Source organism: Marmota flaviventris, chromosome 14, assembly GCF_047511675.1.
Source record: "Marmota flaviventris isolate mMarFla1 chromosome 14, mMarFla1.hap1, whole genome shotgun sequence".
NCBI lineage: Eukaryota > Metazoa > Chordata > Mammalia > Rodentia > Sciuridae > Marmota > Marmota flaviventris.
The window spans coordinates 18,495,527-18,521,960 of NC_092511.1; the positions used below are offsets into that span (position 1 = coordinate 18,495,527).

General features: G+C 34.0%; 1 protein-coding gene across 8 annotated transcripts in view; it reads left to right on the top strand.

Annotated features, from left to right (window-relative positions):
• Positions 1–26,434, top strand: part of Ncoa1 (nuclear receptor coactivator 1) — a 246,410-nt gene that overhangs the window by 133,180 nt on the left and 86,796 nt on the right. For 6 of the 8 annotated variants that reach the window (XM_071601387.1, XM_027933430.2, XM_071601388.1 and 3 more), the window contains 3 exons: positions 12,708–12,813; positions 16,472–16,638; positions 22,918–23,015. In XM_071601387.1, coding sequence (XP_071457488.1) covers positions 12,725–12,813; positions 16,472–16,638; positions 22,918–23,015 — 354 coding nt within the window. In that variant the 5' untranslated portion in view covers positions 12,708–12,724. Of the gene's footprint in view, positions 1–12,707; positions 12,814–16,471; positions 16,639–22,903; positions 23,016–26,434 lie in introns of those variants that run through there. The other 2 variants (XM_071601391.1, XM_071601392.1) reach the window with 2 other exon arrangements.

The window sequence follows — 26,434 nt, forward strand, 5'->3', positions numbered from 1 at the left end:
TGCACATGTCAAGTTTGTCTGGGGTTGAGATTCTGTATATTACTGGTTCATTGGTAGAATTCTTACTACTTTCTAAAAGGTATCCAGATTTTATTTCTCAGCCAGATTTCCCTTGGATCTTATTCTTTGGCCACAGAACAACAGTTTTCATATTTTTCAAACATAACACAATCATGTTCTTCTAAAATCACTCATGGATTTGCCCATTTTTTTTTTTAAAGCACTGAAAAAAAATTGTATCAAGAATTTTTTTTTGAGCTGGGGATGTAGCTTAGTGTAGAGCTCTTGCCCAGCATGGGTGAATCCCCACTGCTGAGGGTGGGAAGGAAGAATTAGGTTGTGGTTTTTTTTTTTAGATTCTTTTAGTTTTTCATCTCTTTTAACATAAATGTCATGCTGAATGCAAGAATCATTAGTATTGGAATATAGGAAAACAGTTCTCTGATACACTCCAGTGAAATTGTGAAACAATTATTTTGGTGAGTAATTTGACAAATGGCAGATAGAATTGAAGATGTATAAATATTATAACCCAGAAATTTCACTTATGTATATTCCCATGAGAAATTCTGTACTTGTATATATAAAGATATGAACAAGAGCATTCATTGAAACATTACTTGTGTTTGTAATAATAAAAATTTACAACCTAAATTTAAGAATGACTAAGATATGCTATATTCACATACACATATGAACAGAATACAGCACATACCCCCCCACATATCTCAGTATCTCTCTCTGTCTCTAAAATGCATGAAATCAGCAAAATTCAGATATGTGTGATGTATATATAAGTATGTATATACACACATATATATTTATATAAAATACATACTTTTTCAAATACAAATATTTTTAAATAAATTATTAATGTGTATTATTTACAAATTAGATATGTTTAAAAATGATATAAAAAGTTGACATACATCACATATGATTAAGTCTCAGGGAAAGGGGGGAGGAACAGGGTGGGGCTGTGTGTTTATAGAGACTTTAGCTTTCCCAGTGAAGATTTATTTTTTAAAAACAAATATAATATATAAAAATGTTTAGGTTAATTCTGGAGAGTTGATCCATAGGTATTTATTTATTCAATTTCTCTTTATATTTTTAAATTCTGGTCCTTCTCCTTTGCCTGATTTCAAAGCCAGAGTGTTCATAAGTTTCCTTTTTACTTTGTGTTTGGTGCTTTGTGGGTGCTCTATCACTTTGCCTCCTCATCTGACTTTTAAGCAAGAATTCAAGTGCTGCATTAGCCAGATAATATGCCAGTTTAGCACTGGAAGCAAATAATGAAGATAGAAAGCAAATATTAGAACTAGGAATTGGAAGTCTCCAGGCAGCCTAGTAACTGTGGAGGTCTGTTAGGGTTTGTTCCATCTTTACAGGTCTCCTACTCTGAATTTACTGAACAAAAGAGTGAGGGAAAACTTTTAAAATATTGAACTCTAGATAGCACAGGTACTTACATAATAATTGCCATAGAGATATATATTTATAATAATCAGCTTACTGATTTCATTTTTAAAACATCAGATGGTCAGCATTATTCTTTCTCCCTATCCTATCATATTCTTCCTGTCTTCTTTGATTCTGTGTGTGACCTAACTCTTGATTTCCATATTTTTCACATCTCCTTGTCTATGGGTCATTTTTGAATGTGGATTTGTCTTGTACTTTTCTGCTTTCATGTAGTCCCTAAATGACTGTGCTTAGCCCCCCCTACCCCCTTCAGCATGGTTCCCCTGTTCCCTTGAATGTTTATCTGCATGAGCAAGCTGTTATGGAGACTCTGAATCTTAGGAGGAATTCATCTGGCTTCAGTTACTGCTTGGTTTGGAAAAAGTATCCATAAAAACTCTCAGATTTTATACAAAAGACATTATTTGTCAAGGAGTTTACATGAAGGATGAAATACACACATGATTTGGGGGATGCTCTTCCTTGGAAATCAAATGAACCTGGGTTTGCAGATGACTAAGATAAACAATGCTATCTTTGCCATAGTTAATTAATATCAATTTTTACATAGATTTGCCTAGGAAAAATTCAAAGATAAAATAATTCACAGATGAAAGAACATATATAGTGGCAATCAGGAATATTAGCTGCCAAGAAATACCTTAAGGCACTATGTTTATTGCAAATGCAAATAATTTAGGCATAAATGGTAAGAACAATACAACTAAATACAGTGTAGGTTGAGCTAACTTGTCAATCCCTTTTTTGACCAATAGGAAGAACAACAAATCCAAGTTTGAGTTTTGGAAGTATAAATTTTAAGTGAAGACAAGAAAAAACACTTTAAAAAAAAAAACAACCCTCAATTTAAGCCTTACATAATGGTGGACCCTTTTAAACCCAGCTGCTTGGGTGGCTGAAGCAGGAGGATCTCAAATTTGAGGACAGCCTGGGAAATTTAGCAAAACCTGTCTCCAAATAAAAATTAAAATATAAAAGGGCTGGGGATGTATCTCAGTGATTGCCCAGCATTCTTGGTTTAATTTAGAGAGACAATAAGAGGTAAGTACTTTGGGGTCCAGGTGATAGATCATTCGGTTTTCTAACATTAACTAATTCACTGTAGTATGGAATTCTCCACTGGGGAAAATCACTGACTTAGACAAAACATAGTCTTTATATCAAAAGCAAGAGCCACATTAAAAAATCCATTACAAATGTATTGTGAAACAAAAATAATTTTATACTTAGTGATAGGATAATACATTATATATTTATAAAGTAAATCTTTTTGTTTCTGAGTATGTGAATTCATTTGGGGAAAAATTGACATCTTAACACTGTTCAGTCTCCCCCCACCCAGTGGTAGGCATTAAACCCAGGACCTTGTACATACTAGACAAGCCCTGTGCCACAGAGGTAAACAAATTCCTGCCCGCTATTCAGTCTTCTTCTAAATACTCTGGAATGTATTAAAAACCACTTTTTTTTTTTGGTCTTCCAGTTTCTTTCAGCAAAGTTTTGTCATTTTCAGTGTACTGGTCCCCTATGTCTCTTGTTAAATTTCTTGGTATTTTATATTTTTGGTGCTATTATAAATTAAATTAAATTAATTTTATTTTCCAATTTTTTACTGCAATTGTATATTACCAATAGGTTTTTCATATTCATTTTGTGAATTCACCTTGTCAAATTTACTTGTTCTATTCACCTTGCCAATTCACTTATTAATTCTAATAATTGTTTTTCATATTCCTTAAAATTCTATATAAAAATCATTTTTTTAAATAAAAGTTCCTTTTATTTCCTTTTTTTGCCTTACCGTACTGATTAGGACCTCCGATACATTTAATATAGTGATGAGTAGATGTGGTGAGAGTGAATATTCTTACCATGTTCTCAGTATTAGGAGAACTTGTGATATTTCAACATTAAATAAAACATTAGCTATAGGTTTTTCATCGATCACCCTTATCAAATTGAAAAAATTACTTTGAATTCTTAGCTTACTGGAAGTTTTGTCATGAGTGGGTGCTAAATTTTGTCAGGTGCTTCTTCTATGTCAATTGATGTATACAACAAAGTGGATGGATCTCAAGGACATTGAGTAAAAGGAACCAATCTGAAAACATTCTATACTGTATGACTCAATTTACGTAACGTTCTTAAAGTGACAAAGTTACAAAAATAAAGAACAGATAAGTGGTTGCCAGAGATTGAAGAAATTGGGAGGAAGGATGTGATTATAGTCGGGTACAGTGGTACACGCCTATAATCCTAGTGGCTTGGGAGGCTGAGACAAAGAGGATCATGAGTTCAAAGCCAGCCTCAGCAATGGTGAGGCACTAAGCAACTCTGAGACCCTGTCTCTAAATAAAATCCAAAATAGAGCTCAGTGGTTGAGTACTCCAGAGTTAAATCCCCAGTACCCACGCCACCCCCCAAAAAAGATGTGATTATAAACATCAAGAGGAAATTTCTATGGTGACTGAACAGTTCTGGATCTTGACTGTGGTATAGTTACAGTCATGTGTTGCTTAACAGCAGGGATATATTCCAAGAATTGCATCATTAGGCAATTGTGTCCTTTTGTGAAATGTTTTGGAGTGTACATGCACAAACTAAGATGGGTATGATGCCTCTAAGTGATATCATGGTACCACCACCATATACGTAGCCCATCATGGACCAAATGTTGTCATGTGGCACATGACTGTATATGAATCTGTACATGTGTTAAAATGTCATATAATTATAAACAAAGACATACAAAAAGTGAATGCATGAAAAAACTGGCAAAATTGAGGTTAAGGTCTGCAGTAATCTTGTCAGTCAACTTCCAGCTTTCCTTTAGCCCTGATCTATGCTGATCTATGCGAATGCCTAAAGCCAATTAGACCATGATGTTTTCCCAAACATTTCTGACTATAGGTCACTTAGGCTATGCAAACATGTCTATCCTACCATGTCTTATTTCTGCAGTATGAAGGCAGTAGTAACAAAGAATTTGAGAGAAACAAAATAAGAAAAGGTCACAAGTACATATGCAGACCTATTAATATGCATTTAACTAAAGGATATGATAATATAATATATATTGAGCATTTGCTTTGTGTTTTATATATATTAATTAACCTATTCCTCACAACTGCCGTATGAAGAATTATCTCCATTTCAACAGTTTCATGTTACTAATAAATAAACTCTAATCTGATGATGACGACAATTCTACCACATAGGATTTACCATGTAACAATTGTTATTCTAAATACTTATCATATATTAATTCATTTAGTCATAAACTCTACTAACTTATTCACTTACAAAATATGACATAGTTGTCATTAAAATCCATTTTAGAGATGAGGAATGTGAATCACAGAAAGGTTGCTAAATCTGCCCAACATCCTATGTGGTAAAGGCAGAAATCAATCTTAGGTAATCTGGTTCCACAATTTGTGCTTTAAGTTATGTAACTGAACCACAGTCACATATCTAATAGATTAAGAAGCTAGTAATACAGTCTCTCTCTCTCCCTCCCTCCCCCCCGCCTCTCTCTATTTTTGCTTTTGGCTCTTTATCCATATGCTTTTTCAACAGATCCAGTAGGAATCTTTCAAAACATTGGACATTCCATATCTTAAAACATTGGGTGATATTTACAAGGTTCTCAAACATAAATAGAGAATCTTTTCAATGTTTACTTAAAAATCATGTGTAAATAAATAAAGTATACACTTAATCCCAGCTTATCTTTTAAGATACATTATAATATAAAACCAATTATTCCCTATGTGATTTTCTTTAAGATATTAATGCACTGTTCATCAAAAGCAAAAATTCTGCCTTTACAAATGTTAATTTTTTCTCCAAAGTTTATAAACTTATAATTCTTGAGTTCTAAAGTTTTACATCTGGGTGTATAGTATGTGTGTGTGTGTGTGTGTGTGTGTGTGTGGTTTCCTTTCAATAATACCAAAAAATAAACTTTTATATTTATTTTTTTCTAAATGTAAAGAATAATATAAGGTGGGACTAGGGTTGTGGTTCACCGGTAAAGCGCACGCCTTGTGCGTGTGAGGTGCTGGGTTCGATCCTCGGCACCACATATGAATAAATAAAAAATAAAAGGTATAATGTCCACCTACAACTAAAAAAAAGAATAATATAAGGGCTGTGGGGATAGCTCAGTGGTAGAGCACTTGCCTAGCATACAGGAAGCCCTGAGTTTGATCCCTAGCACCTCCAAGAAAAAAAGAAATAACAGTTGATGCAAAGAAAGAATATATTGTTTTTAATCTCTAGAATAAGCTTTAAGTGGTAAACAAATAAACTAAGTACATTATTTCAAACATTACATATTTTTAAACCTTGATAATGTCTTTAATATTAGCATAAGAAATTTCAAGAGACTTTACACAGGATTTTCTTTTACCACAGCACTTTAAGATTTTATAATATTAATAAGATTAAAAGATTTTATAAAATTAAAAAGATTAGATGGATATTTTTATTTTTAGGAACTCATTGCTTTAAATCCATTTCTATACCTTTACTTTTTTAACTTTTTATTTTATTTACTTCTTATTGTTAGGGATTAACCCAGGGCCTTGCACATGCTAAATTTATGCCTATCAATAAGCTCTACCCTGCCTGTGTGTTTTTTATACTTGGCCTTAATGGTTAAGATTTTGGCAGACCATTTGTGGCAGAGCCTTCTGGGGGCAGGAGCTCTTCTCTGGGTCAGAGTTAACCACCATCTGAAATTTGGTTTCTGGCAATCAGTAGAAACTGTCCTTGAGGAAGGTGACACATGTAAGTAAGAAAAAAGTAGTTAAGTTGGATTCCATCAAAATTTAAAACCTTTTTCTCATCAAAGGACACTATAAAGAAAGTAAAAAGACAGTACACAGAATGGGAGAAAATACTTTTAAGGCATATATCTGATAGTGGTCTGTTAACCCAAATATAAAGAGTGTTTATGACTCAACAATATAAAAAAAATATAACTTAATTCAGAAACATAGAATACAGTAACAAGAAAACGTGTAACCCAGCTTAACAGATGGGCAAAGGAGCTGAATAGACATTTTCTCCAAAACATTAAAATGGCCATCAGGTATATGAAAAGGTGCTCAACATCACTAATCATCGAGAAAATGCAAATCAAAACCACTATGAGATATCACCTCATGCCTGATAGGATTGCTGGTATCAAAAAGACTAGATAACAGCTCTTGGTGAGGGTAAGGGGAAAAGGGAACCCTTGTACACTGTTGATAGTAATATATATTGGTGCTATTATTATGGGAATACGTAAAGGTGGGGTTGCAAAAAAATTAAAATCAAAATTACCTTGTAACCTAGCAATTCTCCTTCTAGGTATATACCCAAAGGAAATGAAATTACCACCTCATAAAGATATCTGCACTCCATGTTCACTGCAGTATTAGTCACAGTAACCAAGATTTGCAAATAATCTAGGTGTCTGTCAGTAGATAGTGGGATAAAGAAACTCGTATTTAGATGATGAAATATTATTCAGCCCTAAAAAGAAGGAGATGCTGCCATTTTCCACAACCTGGATGGTCCTGGAGTTCATGCTAAGTGAAATAAGTCAGACACAGAAAGAAAAATATGGCATGATCTTGTTTATATGTAGAATCTGAAAAAAGTTTTTAAAAAAGTCACAAATACAAATAAAATAAAATAGTGATTACTAAGGGAAGTGTCAGGGAAAGGGGAGATATAGGCCAGAGGATCTAGAGATGGCCAGATATGTAGGATAAGAAGTCTAAAGATCTAATATACAACATGAAGAAATTGGCTAATTATAAGGTATTGTTTACTAAATGACTAGGTGATAATTGCTGTTGCCACAGTGGGGAAAAATGGGTAATTATGTAATATAATTGATATGTTAATTTGCTTCACTGTAGTCATCTTTTTACTATGTTTTATCTTTTAATATCATGTTGGATATCTTAAATATATAGAATAGACTTTATTAAAAAAACTCTAAATACCTGAATTGACATTTCTCCAAGTACAATATACAAATGGCCAATAAGTACATGAAAAGATGCTCAGTTTTATTTAGCAATTAAAGACATGTAAATCAACACCATGAGACACTATTTCACACCCTCTAGGGTGGCTATAATTTTTTTTAAATGAAGAGGGAAATAACTATTTTTGTCAAGGATGTGGAAAATTGAAACCCTCTTGTATTGGTGAGAATTTAAGGTAGTACAGCCACTATGGAAAACAGTTTGACAGTTCCTCAAAAAATTAGAGTTACATATGAAATATAACCTAATATACCCAAGAGAATTGAAAACTATTCATACAAAAACTTATGTATAAGTGTCCATATTCACATTATTGATAATACCCCCAAAATAGAAACAACTTAAATTCCCATCAGCTGGTGAACAGATAAACAAAATATGGTCTCTGCAAACAATGGAAAGTTATTCAACCACTAAAAGAATGATGAACATCCTAAATTCCCCATCCTGTCTTACTACATGAGAATGATTTTAGTCATCATTGAAATTTTTTCTAAAGAATCCTAAGTACCTTTGTAGAAACTATGTAGTACAGGAGATTTCTATTTTTTATTTTATTTTATTTTTATTTATATATGACAGCGGAATGCATTGCAATTCTTATTACACATATAGAGCACAATTTTTCATATCTCTGGTTGTATACATAGTATATTTATACCAATTTGTGTCTTCATACCTGTATTTTGAATAATAATGATCATCACATTCCACCATCATTAATTACACCATGCCCCTCTCTGAGTTTTCTATTTATTATGAGTTATTCATACATCTCATCAGCATGGGAAGATTGAGCTCTCAATGTGTCTCTCATCATAAGATGATATATTGCCAGACAAGCATTTTAAAGTATATTATTAGAGTTGTTTATTAACTAATTGTTACTGATTTTTTTCTAATTTGGCAGTTCTCAGTTAAATCTAAAAGATGAATGACAAATTTCTTATGCAGACCCCCCAACCCCAGCCCAGTACTGAGAACTGGATCCAGGGCCTTGTGCATGCTAGGAAAGCACTCTACCAATGAGCTGCATCCCAGCCCTTTTTCATTTTTTATTTTGAGACAGGGTCTTGCTAAGTTGCCCAGGCTGCCCACCATTTGTGACCCTTGTGCCTCAGCTTCCAGAGGAGCTAGAATTACAGGTGTGTGCTACCATGCCCAGCTAGAAAATTTTAACTGAACCTAATTAAAAAGCACTGTTCTGTTTCTTCAGCCCCTATCAATTTGGTTTAGCCTAGTACATTTGAACAGAAACAGAGGTATATGCAATTCCTAGTTCCTAAGACTACTCTGTAGAGATTGTATGAGATTGGGTATAATTTTTAAATGAGTAGGGTTTTTTTAACTTAGAAACCTTACCTCTTTTAAAAGATTCTATACAAATATAATAGCTCTAACGGTTTTTCTTCATCAGAGGTTTTGCATTGACCTATTTATTGTGTTTTGTAGATAGAAACAGTTAATATTGGAATCAGACCATCAGCATATTGTTGGTGGCTCTCCTGGGGCCTTTTGACTATTGATTCTTATTTTGGTAGACTAGCCCATCTGGGTGCTGTTAAATTGTTGTCTGTTCTCTCCTTAGCCCCAGAATCTCAGATAAATTTAGCAGATGTGAAATTCCAGCTAGTTTAGTAGTCTTAGGGTAACATAGTGTGGGAATCTTGTGTTAGATCAAGATTTATTTTTTACTCAAAATTATCCAGTCTGTAAGATTGGATTATTTTGATTATATAACTGCAACATGGTTTTGTATTTCTATAATACTGTAAAATATTACAGGTTGTTTCTCCAAAACAGTAGTTATTTAGGTTTTCAAAATTAGAAGAGATCTTTTCCAATTTCTAGATCAAGAAGGTAGTTTTGTTTTGCTTTTTGTTTTTCTTTATTCTGTTGAAAGTAGGGGATAAAGGATTTCAAGAAAACTCATGCTTCTCAATTACAGGAAAGAATTTGAAAGCCTTTGTAAAAGGTTCTAGAAAATATTTAACCATTAAACTCTTAAATATTCCTTAAACATCTTTTAAAAAGTAGCTGGGCACAGTGGCATGTGCCTGTAATCCCAGCAACTCCAGAGGCTGAGACAGGAGGATCAAAGCCAGCCTCTGCAAGTTAGTGAGACCCTGTTTCCAAAAGAAGGGAGGAGAGGTGCTGGAGGTATAACCTAGTGGTAGAGCACCCCTGGGTTCAATCCTCAGTATTGAAAAAAAATCTTTTTAAGTATTAGTAAAATAGCTTAATCACTTTTAATCCATCACTTATTTATTGAACTTCTATACATTTTAGGAATTATGTTATTAAATATATAGTGAGATCTAGTAATTGCCTTTGAAGACAAAGGATTTATAGCTTATTTAAGCTTATAAGCACATTGTAATATGAAATACATGTCCAGGAATTATATTTTGTTTTGGATTTTTGGACTGGGGATTGAAGCCAGGGGTGCTTTACTACTAAGCTATATTCTCAGCACTTTTTTCATTTTTTAGTTTGAGATAGGGTTTCACTAAGTGGCCCAGGCTGGTTTTGAGTTTGGGGTCCTTCTGCCTCAGCCTCCCAAATCACTAGGATTACAGGTGTGCCACTTTTCCTGGTCCAGGAGTGATTTTGAAAATAAGTAGAATTCCAGGTGGGATATGACAATTTCATTGGAGACAGAAAAGATGGTAAGGAGACAGAAAAGATGGTAAGGAAACAAAACTGGCACCTGAGCATGAAGCAGGAGTCAGCAAACTCTTTCCTTTGAGGTGAAGGCAAAGCTGTGAAGTCATATCTTTCATCTTCCTTATTTATAATTTTCTTCTCTTTTTTATTTCTACTTTGTTGAAAAGTTTGACATTGATACTTCCTTATGAAAATGCTGCATAATTTCATTTTATATTAATAAATTTTATAATATTTACATTTTACTCAAATGTGAAAATGAAGTAATTGGCATCTTCTGTGATATTTGGTTCATCTTAATTTATGCTTCTAGGAGTCTCCACAGGAAAAATGGTTTCTATTTTATTAGTTCCAGTAATAAATCACTTAGCTGATTATTCTCAATTTGTGTTTGTGTTTCAGAATGGAAGCTAAAACGATCATTGTCAGGTCTTTTTACATCTTTTCTAAAGCCTTCCATGTTGTAGCCTTCCATTATCCTGCTGACCCCATCCCCTACTCTCCCATTCCCCAATTCTAGCCACACTCACCTCTTTCAAGTTTCTCAAAGGCAGTTGTGTTCTTTGTTAAGGCTCTTTTTCTTTCCCTGCCAGGAGCACCCTTCCTAGATATCAGTCTCATGGCTCTGTCCTTTACCTCCTTCAAATCTTTTTTACATTTTATCTTTTCAGTGAGTCCTTGTGAAAAGGGCTAGGATGTAACTCAGTGATGGAGCACCCCTAGGTTCAACCCCCAGTAGCACACCCCCTAAAAAGAGGTAATAATGAGTATAATTGAAAACAAGATAAAAGGATCTTACATTGATCTTAGAATGAAATAATTTGGTTCCAAACTAGGATCAAAACTGTATCTGAGATTTAAGAAGGAGATGATCTAAAGTCTCTTGTTAAGGAAGAATTGGCAGTATATAGATACTGATTAGAAATGAGGAGTAAAAGAGAAAGAAGAATAAAAACATTATGAGATTGTAATCTTCAGGATTGGACATTTTTACAAACTATACTTTTTTTTTTAAAGTGTTTTTTTAATTTTTTTTTAAGGGGAGAGAGAGAGAGAGAGAGAGAGAGAGAGAGATTATTTTTAATATTTATTTTTTAGTTCTCGGCAGATACAACATCTTTTGTTTGTATGTGGTGCTGAGGATCGAACCCGGGCCGCATGCATGCCAGGCACTACCGCTTGAGCCATATCCCCAGCCCCAAACTATACTTTTAACATGGAGAAATTGGAAATGTTCCTTTGGGTTGCACAAAATAATTTCATGATTAAAATTTTAGGAATTATTGGTACACCAAGAAAGATCTTCAGAAAAGAGCTAGAAGTGAGTGAGTTTTAGGAGTACAGAAAAGAATTCCTGAGATATATTAATTAAAGCCAAGTGAGAGATCCTCATAGGTTTCAACATTCTTTTTTTTTTTTTTTTAAGTTGTCAATGGAACTTTATTTTATTTGTTTATTTTTATGTGGCACCGAAAATCAAACCCTGTGTCTCACACATGCTAGGCAAGTGCTCTATCACTGAGCCACAACCTCAGCCCCAGGTTTCAACATTCTTTATAATAAACATTCTCAGCATGACTGCCAACATACAGTGTTGTTGTTATTTCATAACTTAAAATTTAAGGAAAAGCTACAAGTTTTTCCATTTAACAAGAATTTTCTGTTTTTATGAGGGTGGATGGAGTAAAAGAGAATGGTATGGTGTGTTGTTGGGCACTCATAAAATCCAAAATGTCATGATGATTGTAAGGCCAGAGAAAGCGTGAATTTCATTAGGAATGATACAGAGAGCAGTGGTTGATGAGGGACAGATCAGAAGGGATGTTTAAGCATAGTCACTAACTGGCACAACATGTGAGAGACCTGGCTGGCATGCTGGGGGAATGACTTTGTGTTCTCTGGCATCTATACCAAGATCCTAACATAGACTAAACATTTGATCTTCGTCACCTAACTACATAAACACAAGGTTAGGATTATGGAATTCAAAGTGGAAAGTACATTCAAAATTCAAACCTCATTTATCACTTTAATGTTAATTATATATGTATTATTTATTTTTCTATTAATATAAAATCTTAAGTAAAGTTGTTTTCAATTCTTTTGCGATGTAGGGTCTGAGTAACAAATACAAAACTGAGTATTATTATTCAGTTTTTACATTTACACATGAAAGTGATTTTTTTGCTATGTAAGAAATACTTAGTATCTACTTAATTATTCTAATAATATTTTAATCCTAATTGATCACAGTAACTTTATAAGGGATTCTTAATTTTATTTTATAGATTTTAGGGGGAAAAAAGTAGGAACAACGAGTAGCTGATGGCCCTTGTGGTTTTGTATAGATGCTGATGCCTTTTTGATGTTGTAGTCATCTATTCATTGAGACACTACAAACGCTTAGACATTTGGGCTATGTTTAGAAACACAGGGGCTTCCCCTCCCGTTATGTGCTTGGAAAGGTCATAAGATAGATTTATTACTCTTATCCTTCCTTTTTAGGTGTGAAGTTTTTCAACATGAGTGGCCTTGGGGACAGTTCATCCGACCCTGCTAACCCAGACTCACATAAGAGAAAAGGATCGCCATGTGACACACTGGCATCAAGGTAGGAGCACTCTTCTATTTTTGGCAGAGTGTCTTTATTGTTTTCACTGCCACTTTGGAGCTTCTGTTTTGTCCTCTCCAAGTTTCATGGCCTTCTTTGCATCCTATATACTCACTACATTTTCTTCCTCCTGCCAGGTCTTTGCACATGCTTCTCCCTCCCTCAATCCATTTTGCTTCCTCTTTATTTCCTAGAATTAACACTTATGCATCATTCAGATGCCAGTTTAGTTATTACTTTCTTAAAGAGAGTCTTCTCTTCCCTCATTCACGTGTCTGTTTCACACACATCATTTTTGTTTGTTTTTAATGGCTCTGGTCCATAATTATAGATTGTTTTTTTAACTAGTGATATGATTATTTCATGAATTGTCTTCTCCCTTAGACTTTAAACTACTATTTGATTAAGCACCTTATTTGTTCTTCCCCCCAACCCAGTACTGGGGATTGAACCCAAGGGCTGTCTGCCACTGAGATATATCCCCTGCCCTTTTTATTTTTATTCTGAAGCAATATCTCACAAACTTGCCAAGGCTGGCCTTAAACTCAAGATCCTTCTGCCTTAAGTCTCCCAAGTTACTAGAATTACAGATGTGTGCCACCACGCCCAACTAGTACTTACCTGTTCTTGCTTACCACTGTATGCTCAGTTCCTAGCATAATGTGTGGTTTATATATGTGGTAAGGACATGGTAAATATTTGTCAAGTGAATAAATAAATTATATCCTGGGAACTAAGAAATATATTATTATGATATCAGGAATTTAAAATGATTATTTATGGAGTTATTTGTGAGCTAAATATTTTAGCCTTAAAAAAGCTAAAAGAAACTTATTGCTGAGGAGTCCTAACAAACACCAGATAAAGAAGGAACTCAATCAGATTAAAAGAGTAGCTTTCTACGTGGGAAGAGTGAGGATTTTATTCCATTCATCTTCTAGAACCTACAGTAAGTTTTCTCAACCTCCACACTATTGACATTTTGAGCCAGATAATTCTTTTTTTCTTGGGGGGAGGGATGCTATCCTATATATTGTAGGATACTTAGTAGGATCTCTGCTTCTACACACTAAATGCAAATAGCAGCTTATTTGTGATAGCCAAAAATGTCTGGAAACATTGCCAGATATCCCCTGGATACAGGTTAAGCAAAATCACCCTTAGCCACTTGATCTGGAGCTAATGCTGCAGAGATGTCATTGGTTACATCTTTTTTTTTTTTCTCCAGGAAGGAAAAGAAAGTGTTTTGTAGAAGAATACCAGGGCTCAAGGATAATAAAAGAAAAGTGACCGTTTCTCTTAATCTATTGAGAGAGTTCTTACAGAAAGACAATACCCTAAGTACTTTTAGAACAAATAAATGTCCAAGTACTAGGAATAAGGTTAATAGCAAGTTACCATCCATATGTATCTTATCTAATTAATGCTGTTCTTTATGTTTATATATAAAGCCAGTTCTTCATAAAGAGAAACCTAGGAATAGTACATTTCTATTGTCTTTTACATTTAATTTTTTATTTGAGGAAAAATTTTAAAAATATAAAAGAATAGAGTAAGTATGTTTAGTTACATACAGTTGATAATATTTTGTTGTGTCATTAGTATCTTGTTACTATTTTATCATATTTGTATAATTTTATTTAAATAAAATATTAACAATGAAATTAATTTGTCTATAATTCCTCCATTCTATTTACTCATTATATATACACATAGTTATCTGTGAGCAATATAGGATGTTTATTAAATTTATATAAGTTGTATAATACTATATATAATCTTCCATAATATACTTTTTTCAGCATGGATCTTGAGATTTAAATATACATAGATTTATTGAGTCTTAGTAACTTTTAATTGGTTTGTATTGCATGAATACATCATATTTGAAAAAATCCATTTCTCTACAGATAGACATTCCTGAGAGATAAGCAAATTGTTTGTTACAAATGTTTGCTTACAACCAACACTGAGGCAAACATCCCCATACAGACCTCCAATTTTATACATGAGTGTTTCTTTTATTAATTCAGTCTAGTTATACATAGTGTTAGGGTTCATTTTAGCATAATTATACAAGCATGGAATAGAATTTGCTGTCATTTAGTCCTGAGTACTTTCCCCAACCCTTTTCCTATTCCCTTTTCTCTACTGATCTTTCTTCTATTTATTTATAGTTTTTTTTTTTTTTAATCAGTGCCTTGTGAATGTACATAAAGGTGAGATTCTCTGTGGTATATTCATATGTGTACATAGGAAAATTTGGTCAGATTCATTCTAATGTTTTTCCCTTTTCCCATCCCTTCTCCTTCCACCTCAGTACCTACCTCTCACTCCACTGATCTCTCTTCCATTTCCATGGTATTTCCTCTAAAGTAAAATCACATGTCCTCAAAATATTATCAGGTTGCAGAGCTAAAACCTTGTACATATCAAAATGTATGGTCCTTATTTATGCTTTGCTTTCAGTACTGTGGTGTGAAGTTTGTCAAAATATCTTGCTGTGGAAATAGTTATTTATTAGTTTGATAGAGTTATTATAAAATTAATTAATAAAGTATTATTAAACAAACTGGGAATAATTCCTCATTAGTGAAAGATTTAAAAGACAAAGAAAACATGATTTAGTATAGTTTTAAAATTTGATTTTGTTTTGGGATATGTACCATTTTGTAGTATTTTGTTTTATGTAGGCAAATAAAGTAGATAGTGGATTTGGTTCTTTTTAACTCACTGTGTTATATAAATACTATTGCTTTTAAAATATCTTAAATTATGATTAAGTAAATGATATTTTAATTATTTTCAATTATGAGGTTTTTAGCAACTGATCTTTCCCTTTTCTTTTCTACCACTTTTATATGCAACTAAATGAATTTGATTGTTGCTTGATTGTTGCAAGTTGTCTGATGATTTCGATAAATAAACCAGTCAAGACTAAAAAACAAAAAAGAATAATAACCTTTCAGTACATTCATTTCAGTGTTTTGCAAAGCACTGGCTATATGCATGTTATTCTTTGTTCTTATATTTTGCTTTAAGATGAATTTGAGTCTTCTTATTATATTGATGAGAACATATAAGTTGATAACTTTTTTCTATTAGGACAAAGCTGTGTATATTCTCTGTACCATTATCTGTATTTTTTAAAATTTTACTTTGAAATAAATGCCTTTTTCTTTTTGATGAGGACCAAATAATGGTCTAATCAGAATAAGAATCAAGAATTTATCAGATTTCTAATTATAGTTCATTTGAGCTCTCTAGCATAGTCTGCCCTGCTTAATTTATAACAAAGTTATTTGAAAATTCAGATTTTTCTATTTCAAGGGGTTATCTAGAATGTGAAGTAGTTCCAAGTGCAACTAGTAAATTTACTATCTCGGTCCTTCTAATATCTAGTAATCATTTGTTATTTACAGATATTCATTGGAGAATACATCTGTTAACAGCTTTTATTCACTTTATTTCATTCATTTTCTGCACTATGGTTTTTGTAATGTCTGTTTTTTAGATGTGAATTTAAATTGCTTTCTAAAATATGGTTTTATATTTTCAATAAAAAGGACTTCTCTAAATATGCAAACATTAAGTACTTGATCAGAGAAAGAAATAACATGATATAAATATATGCTAACTGGTTTTCTTTGTGTTACAGCACTGAAAAGAGGCGCAGGGAGCAAGAAAACAAATATTTAGAAGAACTAGCTGAGTTACTGTCTGCCAACATCAGTGACATTGACAGCTTGAGTGTAAAACCAGACAAATGCAAGATTTTGAAGAAAACAGTCGATCAGATACAGCTAATGAAGAGAATGGAACAAGGTAAAAACAAAAATAGCTGTCCTTTGTTGTTAAGTATTTATAATAAATGCTTCTACTCTCTAATTATTAAGAAACTGCATTGACCTTCATGATTTTTTTTGAAGAAATGTTTCTGTTTAGAAGCTATTGAGTCTGAGTGCTTTCTTGTTATAAGAAAGTGGTTTACTAAGTTCACTTGAAAAGTTAGTTCCCTGGGCATTCCTTCTAAAATCTGACTGAGTCAGGAGGATATAGACAACCTAAACAGACCAATTTCAATTGAGGAAATAGAAGAAACCATCAAAAGACTACCAACTAAGAAAAGCCCAGGACTGGATGGGTATACAGCAGAGTTTTACAAAACCTTTAAAGAGGAACTAATACCAATACTTTTCAAGCTATATCAGGAAATAGAAAAAGAGGGAGAACTTCCAAATTCACGAGGCCAACATCACCCTGATTCCTAAACCAGACAAAGACACTTCAAAGAAAGAAAACTACAGACCAATATCTCTAATGAACCTAGATGCAGAAATCCTCAATAAAATTCTGGCGAATCGGATACAAAAACATATCAAAAAAATTGTGCACCATGATCAAGTAGGATTCATCCCTGGGATGCAAGGCTGGTTCAATATACGAAAATCAATAAATGTTATTCACCACATCAATAGACTTAAAAATAAGAACCATATGATCATCTCGATAGATGCAGAAAAAGCATTTGACAAAGTACAGCATCCCTTTATGTTCAAAACTCTAGAAAAACTAGGGATAACAGGAACATACCTCAAAATTGTAAAAGCAATCTATGCTAAGCCTCAGGCTAGCATCATTCTGAATGGAGAAACATTGAAGGCATTCCCTCTAAAATCTGGAACAAGACAGGGATGCCCTCTCTCACCACTTCTGTTCAACATAGTTCTCGAAACACTGGCCAGAGCAATTAGACAGACGAAAGAAATTAAAGGCATAAAAATAGGAAAAGAAGAACTTAAATTATCACTATTTGCAGGTGACATGATTCTATACCTAGCAGACCCAAAAGGGTCTACAAAGAAACTATTAGAGCTAATAAATGAATTCAGCAAAGTGGCAGGATATAAAATCAACACACATAAATCAAAGGCATTCCTGTATATCAGCGACAAATCCTCTGAAATGGAAATGAGGACAACCACTCCATTCACAATATCCTCAAAAAAAAATAAAATACTTGGGAATCAACCTAACAAAAGAGGTGAAAGACTTATACAATGAAAACTACAGAACCCTAAAGAGAGAAATAGAAGAAGATCTTAGAAGATGGAAAAATATACCCTGTTCATGGATAGGCAGAACTAGCATCATCAAAATGGCGATATTACCAAAAGTTCTCTATAGGTTTAATGCAATGCCAATCAAAATCCCAACGGCATTTCTTGTAGAAATAGAGAAAGCAATCATGAAATTCATATGGAAAAATAAAAGACCCAGAATAGCAAAAACAATGCTAAGCAGGAAGTGTGAATCAGGCGGTATAGCGATACCAGACTTCAAACTATACTACAGAGCAATAGTAACAAAAACAGCATGGTACTGGTACCAAAACAGGCGGGTGGACCAATGGTACAGAATAGAGGACACAGAAACCAATCCACAAAACTACAACTATCTTATATTTGATAAAGGGGCTAAAAGCATGCAATGGAGGAAGGATAGCATCTTCAACAAATGGTGGTGGGAAAACTGGAAATCCATATGCAACAAAATGAAACTGAATCCCTTTCTCTCGCCATGCACAAAAGTGAATTCAAAATGGATCAAGGAGCTTGATATCAAATCAGAGACGCGCTGTCTGATAGAAGAAAAAGTTGGCTATGATCTACAGTCGGTGGGGTCGGGCTCCAAATTCCTCAATAGGACACCCATAGCACAAAAGTTAATAACTAGAATCAACAAATGGGACTTAATCAAACTAAAAAGTTTTTTCTCAGCAAAAGAAACAATAAGAGAGGTAAATAGGGAGCCTACATCCTGGGAACAAATCTTTACTCCTCACACTTCAGATAGAGCCCTAATATCCAGAGTATACAAAGAACTCAAAAAATTAGACAATAAGATAACAACCCAATCAACAAATGGGCCAAGGACCTGAACAGACACTTCTCAGAGGAAGACATACAATCAATCAACAAGTACATGAAAAAATGCTCACCATCTCTAGCAGTCAGAGAAATGCAAATCAAAACCACCCTAAGATACCATCTCACTCCAGTCAGATTGGCAGCCATTATGAAGTCAAACAACAACAAGTGCTGGCGAGGATGTGGGGAAAAGGGTACACTTGTACATTGCTGGTGGGACTGCAAATTGGTGCAGCCAATATGGAAAGCAGTATGGAGATTTCTTGGAAAGCTGGGAATGGAGCCACCATTTGACCCAGCTATTCCCCTTCTCGGTCTATTCCCTAAAGACCTAAAAAGAGCATGCTACAGGGACACTGCTACATCGATGTTCATAGCAGCACAATTCACAATAGCAAGACTGTGGAACCAACCTAGATGCCCTTCAATAGACGAATGGATTAAAAAAATGTGGCATTTATACACAATGGAGTATTACTCTGCATTAAAAAATGACAAAATCATAGAATTTGCAGGGAAATGGATGGCATTATAGCAGATTATGCTAAGTGAAGCTAGCCAATCCCTAAAAAACAAATGCCAAATGTCTTCTTTGATATAAGGAGAGTAACTAAGAACAGAGTAGGGAATAAGAGCATGAGAAGAAGATTAACATTAAACAGGGATGAGAGGTGGGAGGGAAAGGGAGAGAGAAGGGAAATTGAATGGAAATGGAAGGAGACTCTCAGGGTTATACAAAATTACATACAAGAGGAAGTGAGGGGAAAGGGAAAAATAATACAAGGGGGACAAATGAATGACAGTAGAGGGGGTAGAGAGAGAAGAGGGGAGGGGAGGGGAGGGGAGGGGGGATAGTAGAGGATAGGAAAGGCAGCAGAATACAACAGACACTAGTATGGCAATATGTAAATCAATGGATGTGTAACTGATGTGATTCTGCAATCTGTATACGGGGTAAAAATGGGAGTTCATAACCCACTTGAATCAAAGTGTGAAATATGATATATCAAGAACTATGTAATGTTTTGAACAACCAACAATAAAAAAAAAAAAAAGTTAGTTGCCTGGGGAGGTTATAGGACCCAGTGGCACAGCAGATTAAGATAGGAGACACAAGTCAAGTGTGTGACCTGAGGCTACAGTGACTCTGTAAAGAACAGTGACTTCATGAAGGGAAAACCAGCCTGCCTGAGGAATCTTGCCTCTGCCTGGCAAGAGTAGGTGCAGAGGTGGGGGATAATCTTTGAAAAAACTCTTATTATTCATATTCATATTACCCATATTGACTGGAAACCACACACCATTAAACCCCTGGGTTGCCTACTCGACACAAAGGCAAGAAGACATTTTTTGAAGGAATGTTCCCACACCTAGCCCCATGAAAGTGCCACAGAAAAGTGCTTCTGAGGGTGATTTTAGACTGAATGTTGTATAAACAAAAAGCAAATAATCTATGGTGAGTAAAGCACAAGTAACAAGCTAGATTAGTAGCAAAAGTATGATTAAAACTATAGACAAATAAACTTGAGTTGATTAGTTCTGTGATATAAAGATTTAAAGATTTTTAGAAGCTAAAAAACAGTTTAGTGACAACTGATTTAGCAAACAGGAGAAACTGTACTGGAAGCCTACAGACCAGCAGCCTGGCTCACACACTCTAAGCTGATGATGGTGGCATTCTTCTGGGTACACTGAGCAGTCCAAAGGAAGAGAAATTAGGGGATGGTCCTCAAATGAAAAATTCGCTTCTCACCTTGCCTCCACTTCTCACACAGTTGTCAGTCGGCATTTTAGAACTTTATCCTTTATTATGAACAAAACCCCATATATTTTAGGAAAACCTGTAATGTGAAAGAACAAAGCAAGCAGACACACAAAAGAAAAAGGGAACTCAGAGGAAGCAGAGAATACAGGAAGCAGAAGAAATCTTAACAGTTCCTCAGAGGCACAGCAAAGATGTTTTACCCATGAAAAAGAGTAACTTTGGGAACTTAGCAAAAGGACATCTGGCCAGGTGCAGTGTAATCAATGGCTCTGGAGGCTGAGACAGGAGGATCGTGAGTTCAAAGCCAGGCGCTAAGTAACCCTGTCTCTAAATAAGATACAAAATGGTGGGGCTGGGGCTATGGCTTAGCAGTAGCACACTTGTCTGGCATACATGGGGCACTGGGTTCAATTCTCAGCACCACATATAAGTAAATAAATAAAGGTCTATCAACAACTTAAAAATTATATATTAAAAAAAAGATACAAAGTAGTGCTGGGGATATGGCTCAGTGGTTGCGTGCCCCTTAGTTCAATCCCTAGTAACAAAAAAACAAAAAACAAAAACCCTAGGATATCTGAAAAAATCTTTACCTCTGTACCACATTTCTCCTCTTTGCCTCCTCATACCTTCTGCCCAGCCATCCACACTCACTCTGAGGTATTTAAACCCACTGTTCTGTCTGAAATGTTCTTCTCTAGACATCCACATGGCTCACTCTTTCACCCCTTTTGTATCTATGCACAAATGCATTCTCTCAATGAAATTGTTCCCAACTATCTTATTTAAAATTTAGGAAAATCTTATACATCTTTGCACCTTTAAATTTTCTTGATTTATATTCCCCACAATACTTTTTTATGTATGACATATAAGAATTTGACGAAAATAAACAGAGGAAGTAAAATAAATAGAGAAGGAATGGAAAGCAAGAGAAAAGATAAGAAATTTATAGAATTGGTTCAAAAGCTGTAACATAATGATTAATCTCGGAAAAAAAGAACAGATTAGGTAGAGATGAGTAAATGATAAGAGGAATTTTTAAAAATTTTTCATATAACTCAAAGGGTATAAGTTTCTAGATTGAAACCGATTTTGTAGTACCCAGCATAGTTAATGAAAAAAATTTACACTGATATACAATTTAGTGATATTTTAAAGCACCAGGAAGAAGAAAAAAGAGAGAGAAGAAAAAATAGATCTTAACACACTAAATTGCTTTTGGAATGGGTTCTAAATAACTTTGAGAACTAGACTTATTATTAGACCTAGAATTCTGAATTCATCCAAATTGTTATAAGTGGAACACAGATATTTTCAGACGGTCAGCCTCAAAAATGTTATCTCCCAATGTACCTTTCCCAGAAATCTCCATCAAAACCTAAGTAGTAAACAAAGAAACAAAGGCTTAGGATCTTAACCCGGAGAAACGAATAAAATCTTAATGCTCAAGAAAACTAAAAGGAGAGCCAAGATTACAGTTGTGCCACACCCTGACAAAATAGCCAGCTGCAGTGGAACAGGTGGATAGAAGACTCTAGGAGGAATATTTCCATGAAATAAATAAATAAATAAATAAAAGGAAGACATAAGAGTGTCTGATAACTGACAAATTGAGAGAAAATTTTAAACTCAGGAGGATATTTCAGGCAGGGATGATTTAAACTATGCTGGAAATTTGAAACTACATACAACATAAGAGAAATTAAAATGATAGCACATACCTTGGCTTACTTATAAAGTATATTTATTTATCCACAGTAACATAGATACTAAGTATTGATTGCTGTAAGAATTGTTTTAACTACATATATTGAGAGGAGGGGAAATGTGTGTTGTAGCAGGTTGGTCTAAGTTAAATTCTTACCTTTCATGATAGCATATCAATAGAGTATGTCTATCAAGGGCACAAATATGAGCAGACTACAGCAAATAAGCTTGTTATTGAGAAGAATGGAGTACATTAAATAGAATATCAGCCATGCTACTGTACCAAGATACCCAAAATGCAATGGCTTTAACAAGATAGTCTGGGTAGGTATCAAGAATTCACACTCCTTCTATCTTTTTTACTCTGCCATTCCTAGGGCATTGCCATTATCCATGTGGTCAGCAAGGCTCACTTGCCCATGTACCAGCTGATAAGAATTTCAAGGCATGCCTCCTCCGTTTTACAACCAAGACCCAGAAATTGCACATTGCTTCTGTTTCACATACCTTAGGATGGAAACTATTCATAATGATTCCTATCTTAGGTTTTCTCTAAAATTATAAATGTTTTGCTTTTCATATACTGTAATTTAATCAACATGAACTTGATTTTTTTTTATTATTATTTATTGTTAGAGCTTGCCTTTACAGAAATGAACTCTTTTTGGATGTGTGATTTTTGAAGTTTCTTTATTGCAGAAAAATCAACAACTGATGATGATGTTCAGAAATCAGATATCTCATCGAGTAGTCAAGGAGTAATAGAAAAAGAATCCTTGGGACCTCTTCTTTTGGAGGTAAATGTCCTCATTGACCCCGAAATTAAAATCTTTGTTCTTGCCAATTTGGTCTTTTTCATCATCTTTTTTTATGTCTCACATTCAGTTAATAAACTCTGAAACAAAGCCACATTTTTAATAACTTTTTGTAATTACTTTATTATGAAAACTATTTGATAGTTGATAACTATTTCAGAGTTAAATGTGAATAATGAATATGAGATATTTTCATAAAAGTGTTTCAGGTTGTCAGATGAAGCCTACTACATGACTTTGTCTTTTATTTCTGAGATGGTTAGAACTAGCTGGGAAAATAAAACATCAGCATTGTTTAGCTCCTAGTACTATCTATGATACTATAGAATTTCATTTTTAAATGAAGGTTGCCTCACTTTATTGGAGTAGATGTTGTGGAAGGTTTTCTGAATAAAATTTTTAAAATTGCTTATGTAAACATTCTAAGAGAATTACTATCAAACTTTGTAAAGTGAGGCACTTTTAAACTTGAATGACAATGTAATTACTGTGTAATTTTCAGCACTGTCTCTCCCATCTGATTTTCACCTTCTGTATTTTCAGCACATAAATTTTATTTCCAGGCAGTCTCATCACTTTAAATGCTTTCTCTCATACATGAATGTTCAGAAACACACATCTCTGTGTCCATATACACTCATTTGCCACCATGCCTACTTTTCTATCTCTAGACCAAATTTTATATATATTAAACACAAATATATATAAATTCTTCTTTCCTTGTCCTTTCTTCAAGTCCTCCTTTCTGATAGTCTTCTTAACAAATATGCATATGTCTCTTTATTTTCAAATTATTTTATACATTTTGTCCTACTACCATAACTTTTTCATCTTTTATATTAATAATAGTTCCCTCTACCTATGGCTAATGTAAAAAAAAAAAAAAAATCTCAAAATTCAGTTCTTGCTTTTCCAGCCCCAGAGTATTTGTATTAATGTTGCTTCCCTCTTCATCCTATAGGGTGGACATCCAAATATGTCCTCCTTGCCTTTACTTCTCCCCATCTTCTGTTCTGTACTTACAACAAGCTGTCCTGCTCTTAGTAACTTCCCCCTCAAAAACCTAAATACTTCATTTCTCATCCACATTATAAAAGCGTTTTGTTACTTTATATTTGATTCTAATGATTTTTACTAGGAAACAGCGCACAATTTTGTAAAATATAATAGACATTTGCTATTGAAATGGGTATGGAAACTACTGTGAGCAAATTCGTTCCCAGAACCAGAGGGGCAGGGAAAGACACTACATATAACTGAGGCTGATTTTTTTTTTATTACGTTCTTTCTATAGCCTATCAGATTGATCGCATTATACATGATTGCATCTTAGAAAACAGTATTTTAACAGTGTAGTAAAAATGTTGTTGGTTGGGCTGGGATTATGGCTCAGTGGTACAGTGCTTGCCTAGCACATGTGAGGTACTGGGTTCAATCCTCAGCACCACATATAAAAATAAGTAAAATAAAGTTATTATGTCCATCTACAACTAAAAATATTTTTTGAAATGTTATTGGTAGAATCTGGGTGGTGGATATACACATTTTCACTACCAAATTCTTTCAATTTTGCTGAATTTTGAAGTTTTTAATATGGAGAGAAATAAGTGAAAAAAATGTCTCACTTCCACCTTCATCTCTGCTCTCTATTCACTACTTGCCACATCCTGCTACTCTATTGCAACTGGACCCCTGGAAACCTGATCTGAACTTTCCTGGCACTTCTTGCTGCTACTTTGCAGAAGTTGTAGACTTGTGTTTTCACCCCCTCCTAGTTTTTCTATGGGAATTATGCTTCTTAGCTCTGAATTATTAAACTGGCCAAAACTTTGTATTTCCTTTCAAATAATTAAATTTTATATAAGTGTGTGTATGTGTGTGTGTGTATCTGTCTGTCTGTATATATGCATATAGTGTGATTTGAGACACTGAAGAAGTATTAGTTATACAATTCTTTGAGAGTTCTTGTAGGGAAACAATGATCATTTAAATCTTAGTTTTTCCATACAGTCCTCAGTAAACACACAGATTAATGAGGAGGGCAAATAGAATATCTACAACTGAATAAAGCACAACTAGAAACAGAATAGTACTACTTTTACTTTAATTGATAAGAAAAATCATTATTTCTCTATCAGAAAAATCCACCTTCTTTCAAGTCGGCAGACAATGATAGGACAGCATTCATTCAAAACTAACTACAAGAAGGCAAAGTGAATCTAGTAGAGTGGAGAAAGGAGAAGAGGACGAAAGAGGGTAGAATGGAAAAGGGGGATCTTGGACTGAAATAGATTTCTATGCATGTATGAGTATGTAGAGATGAACCCAACTACTGTGAGATTAACCATAAAGCTCTAATTTTTAAAAAAAGGACAAAATGAGAATTTTTTTCAGTTGATGCAATTATATTACCCTGAAAACTATCATAAATCAAAGGAAAACTAACACACATGAATTAAATGTTGTTAAATGAGCATTTTCAAATACAAAAAAGCAAATCAAATTAGAAATTTGAAAATAGTAGAAATTTATTTAAAACCTTGACCTCAAGAAACTAGTGATATTTTTATTGATGAGCTGCAGTTATGTGAAATGAACTTTAAAATAGAATTACTGAATTTTATAGACTTCAATGTTGCTCTCATGGACAACATAGTATCTTTTCTATCCCTTCTTTATCCCCCAACTTTGTACCTATTGATCAAAACTTTATGGAGTCTAATTCAGAGCATCTAGTGCAGGAAGTGGTAGAAAAATTGCCAAGAGATTTTCTGTTACATTATTCAGGCTGCAGTTTAGAGCTGCACTGTTTAACATGATAGCCACTGGCCACATGGACATTTAAATTTAAGTTAGAAGAGTTAAAAATGCAATGCCTCAGTCTGATCATTCACATTTAAAGTGTTCTGTTATCTACTTGTATATAGTCACATCTCTGTTGTACAACAGATACAGAGATTTCCATTACTGCAGGAAGTTCATTTGAATAGCTTGCCCAGATGGAAGGTCTCCACTTCTGAAAAGTGACCCAGTGTCCAACATAGTATGAAAAATTCTCACTATGCAACATTTAATTTATTTCTCTTTTTACTTTAAACATAAAATAAAGACAGCATGAGTTAAGAAGGAAAGGTATTAGAGGAAATTTCTTCACAACTTGAGAGAGATGTATTAGGATTTATTTATTCAACAGATCTTTGAGGAACACCTACTGCGTGTCAATCTACTAGATGAATTCATGATCCCATCATGGAATTGTTATTAGGATTAAATTGTTATTAAAATTAAAATCGACAATTCATTAACATTTGTATTTAAATTCCTCAAACTGTTGTTTCCTGCTAAATTCTTCTGCCTCCTTCCTACTCAAAACTTACCATTATTTACCCCAACCCTCCTTA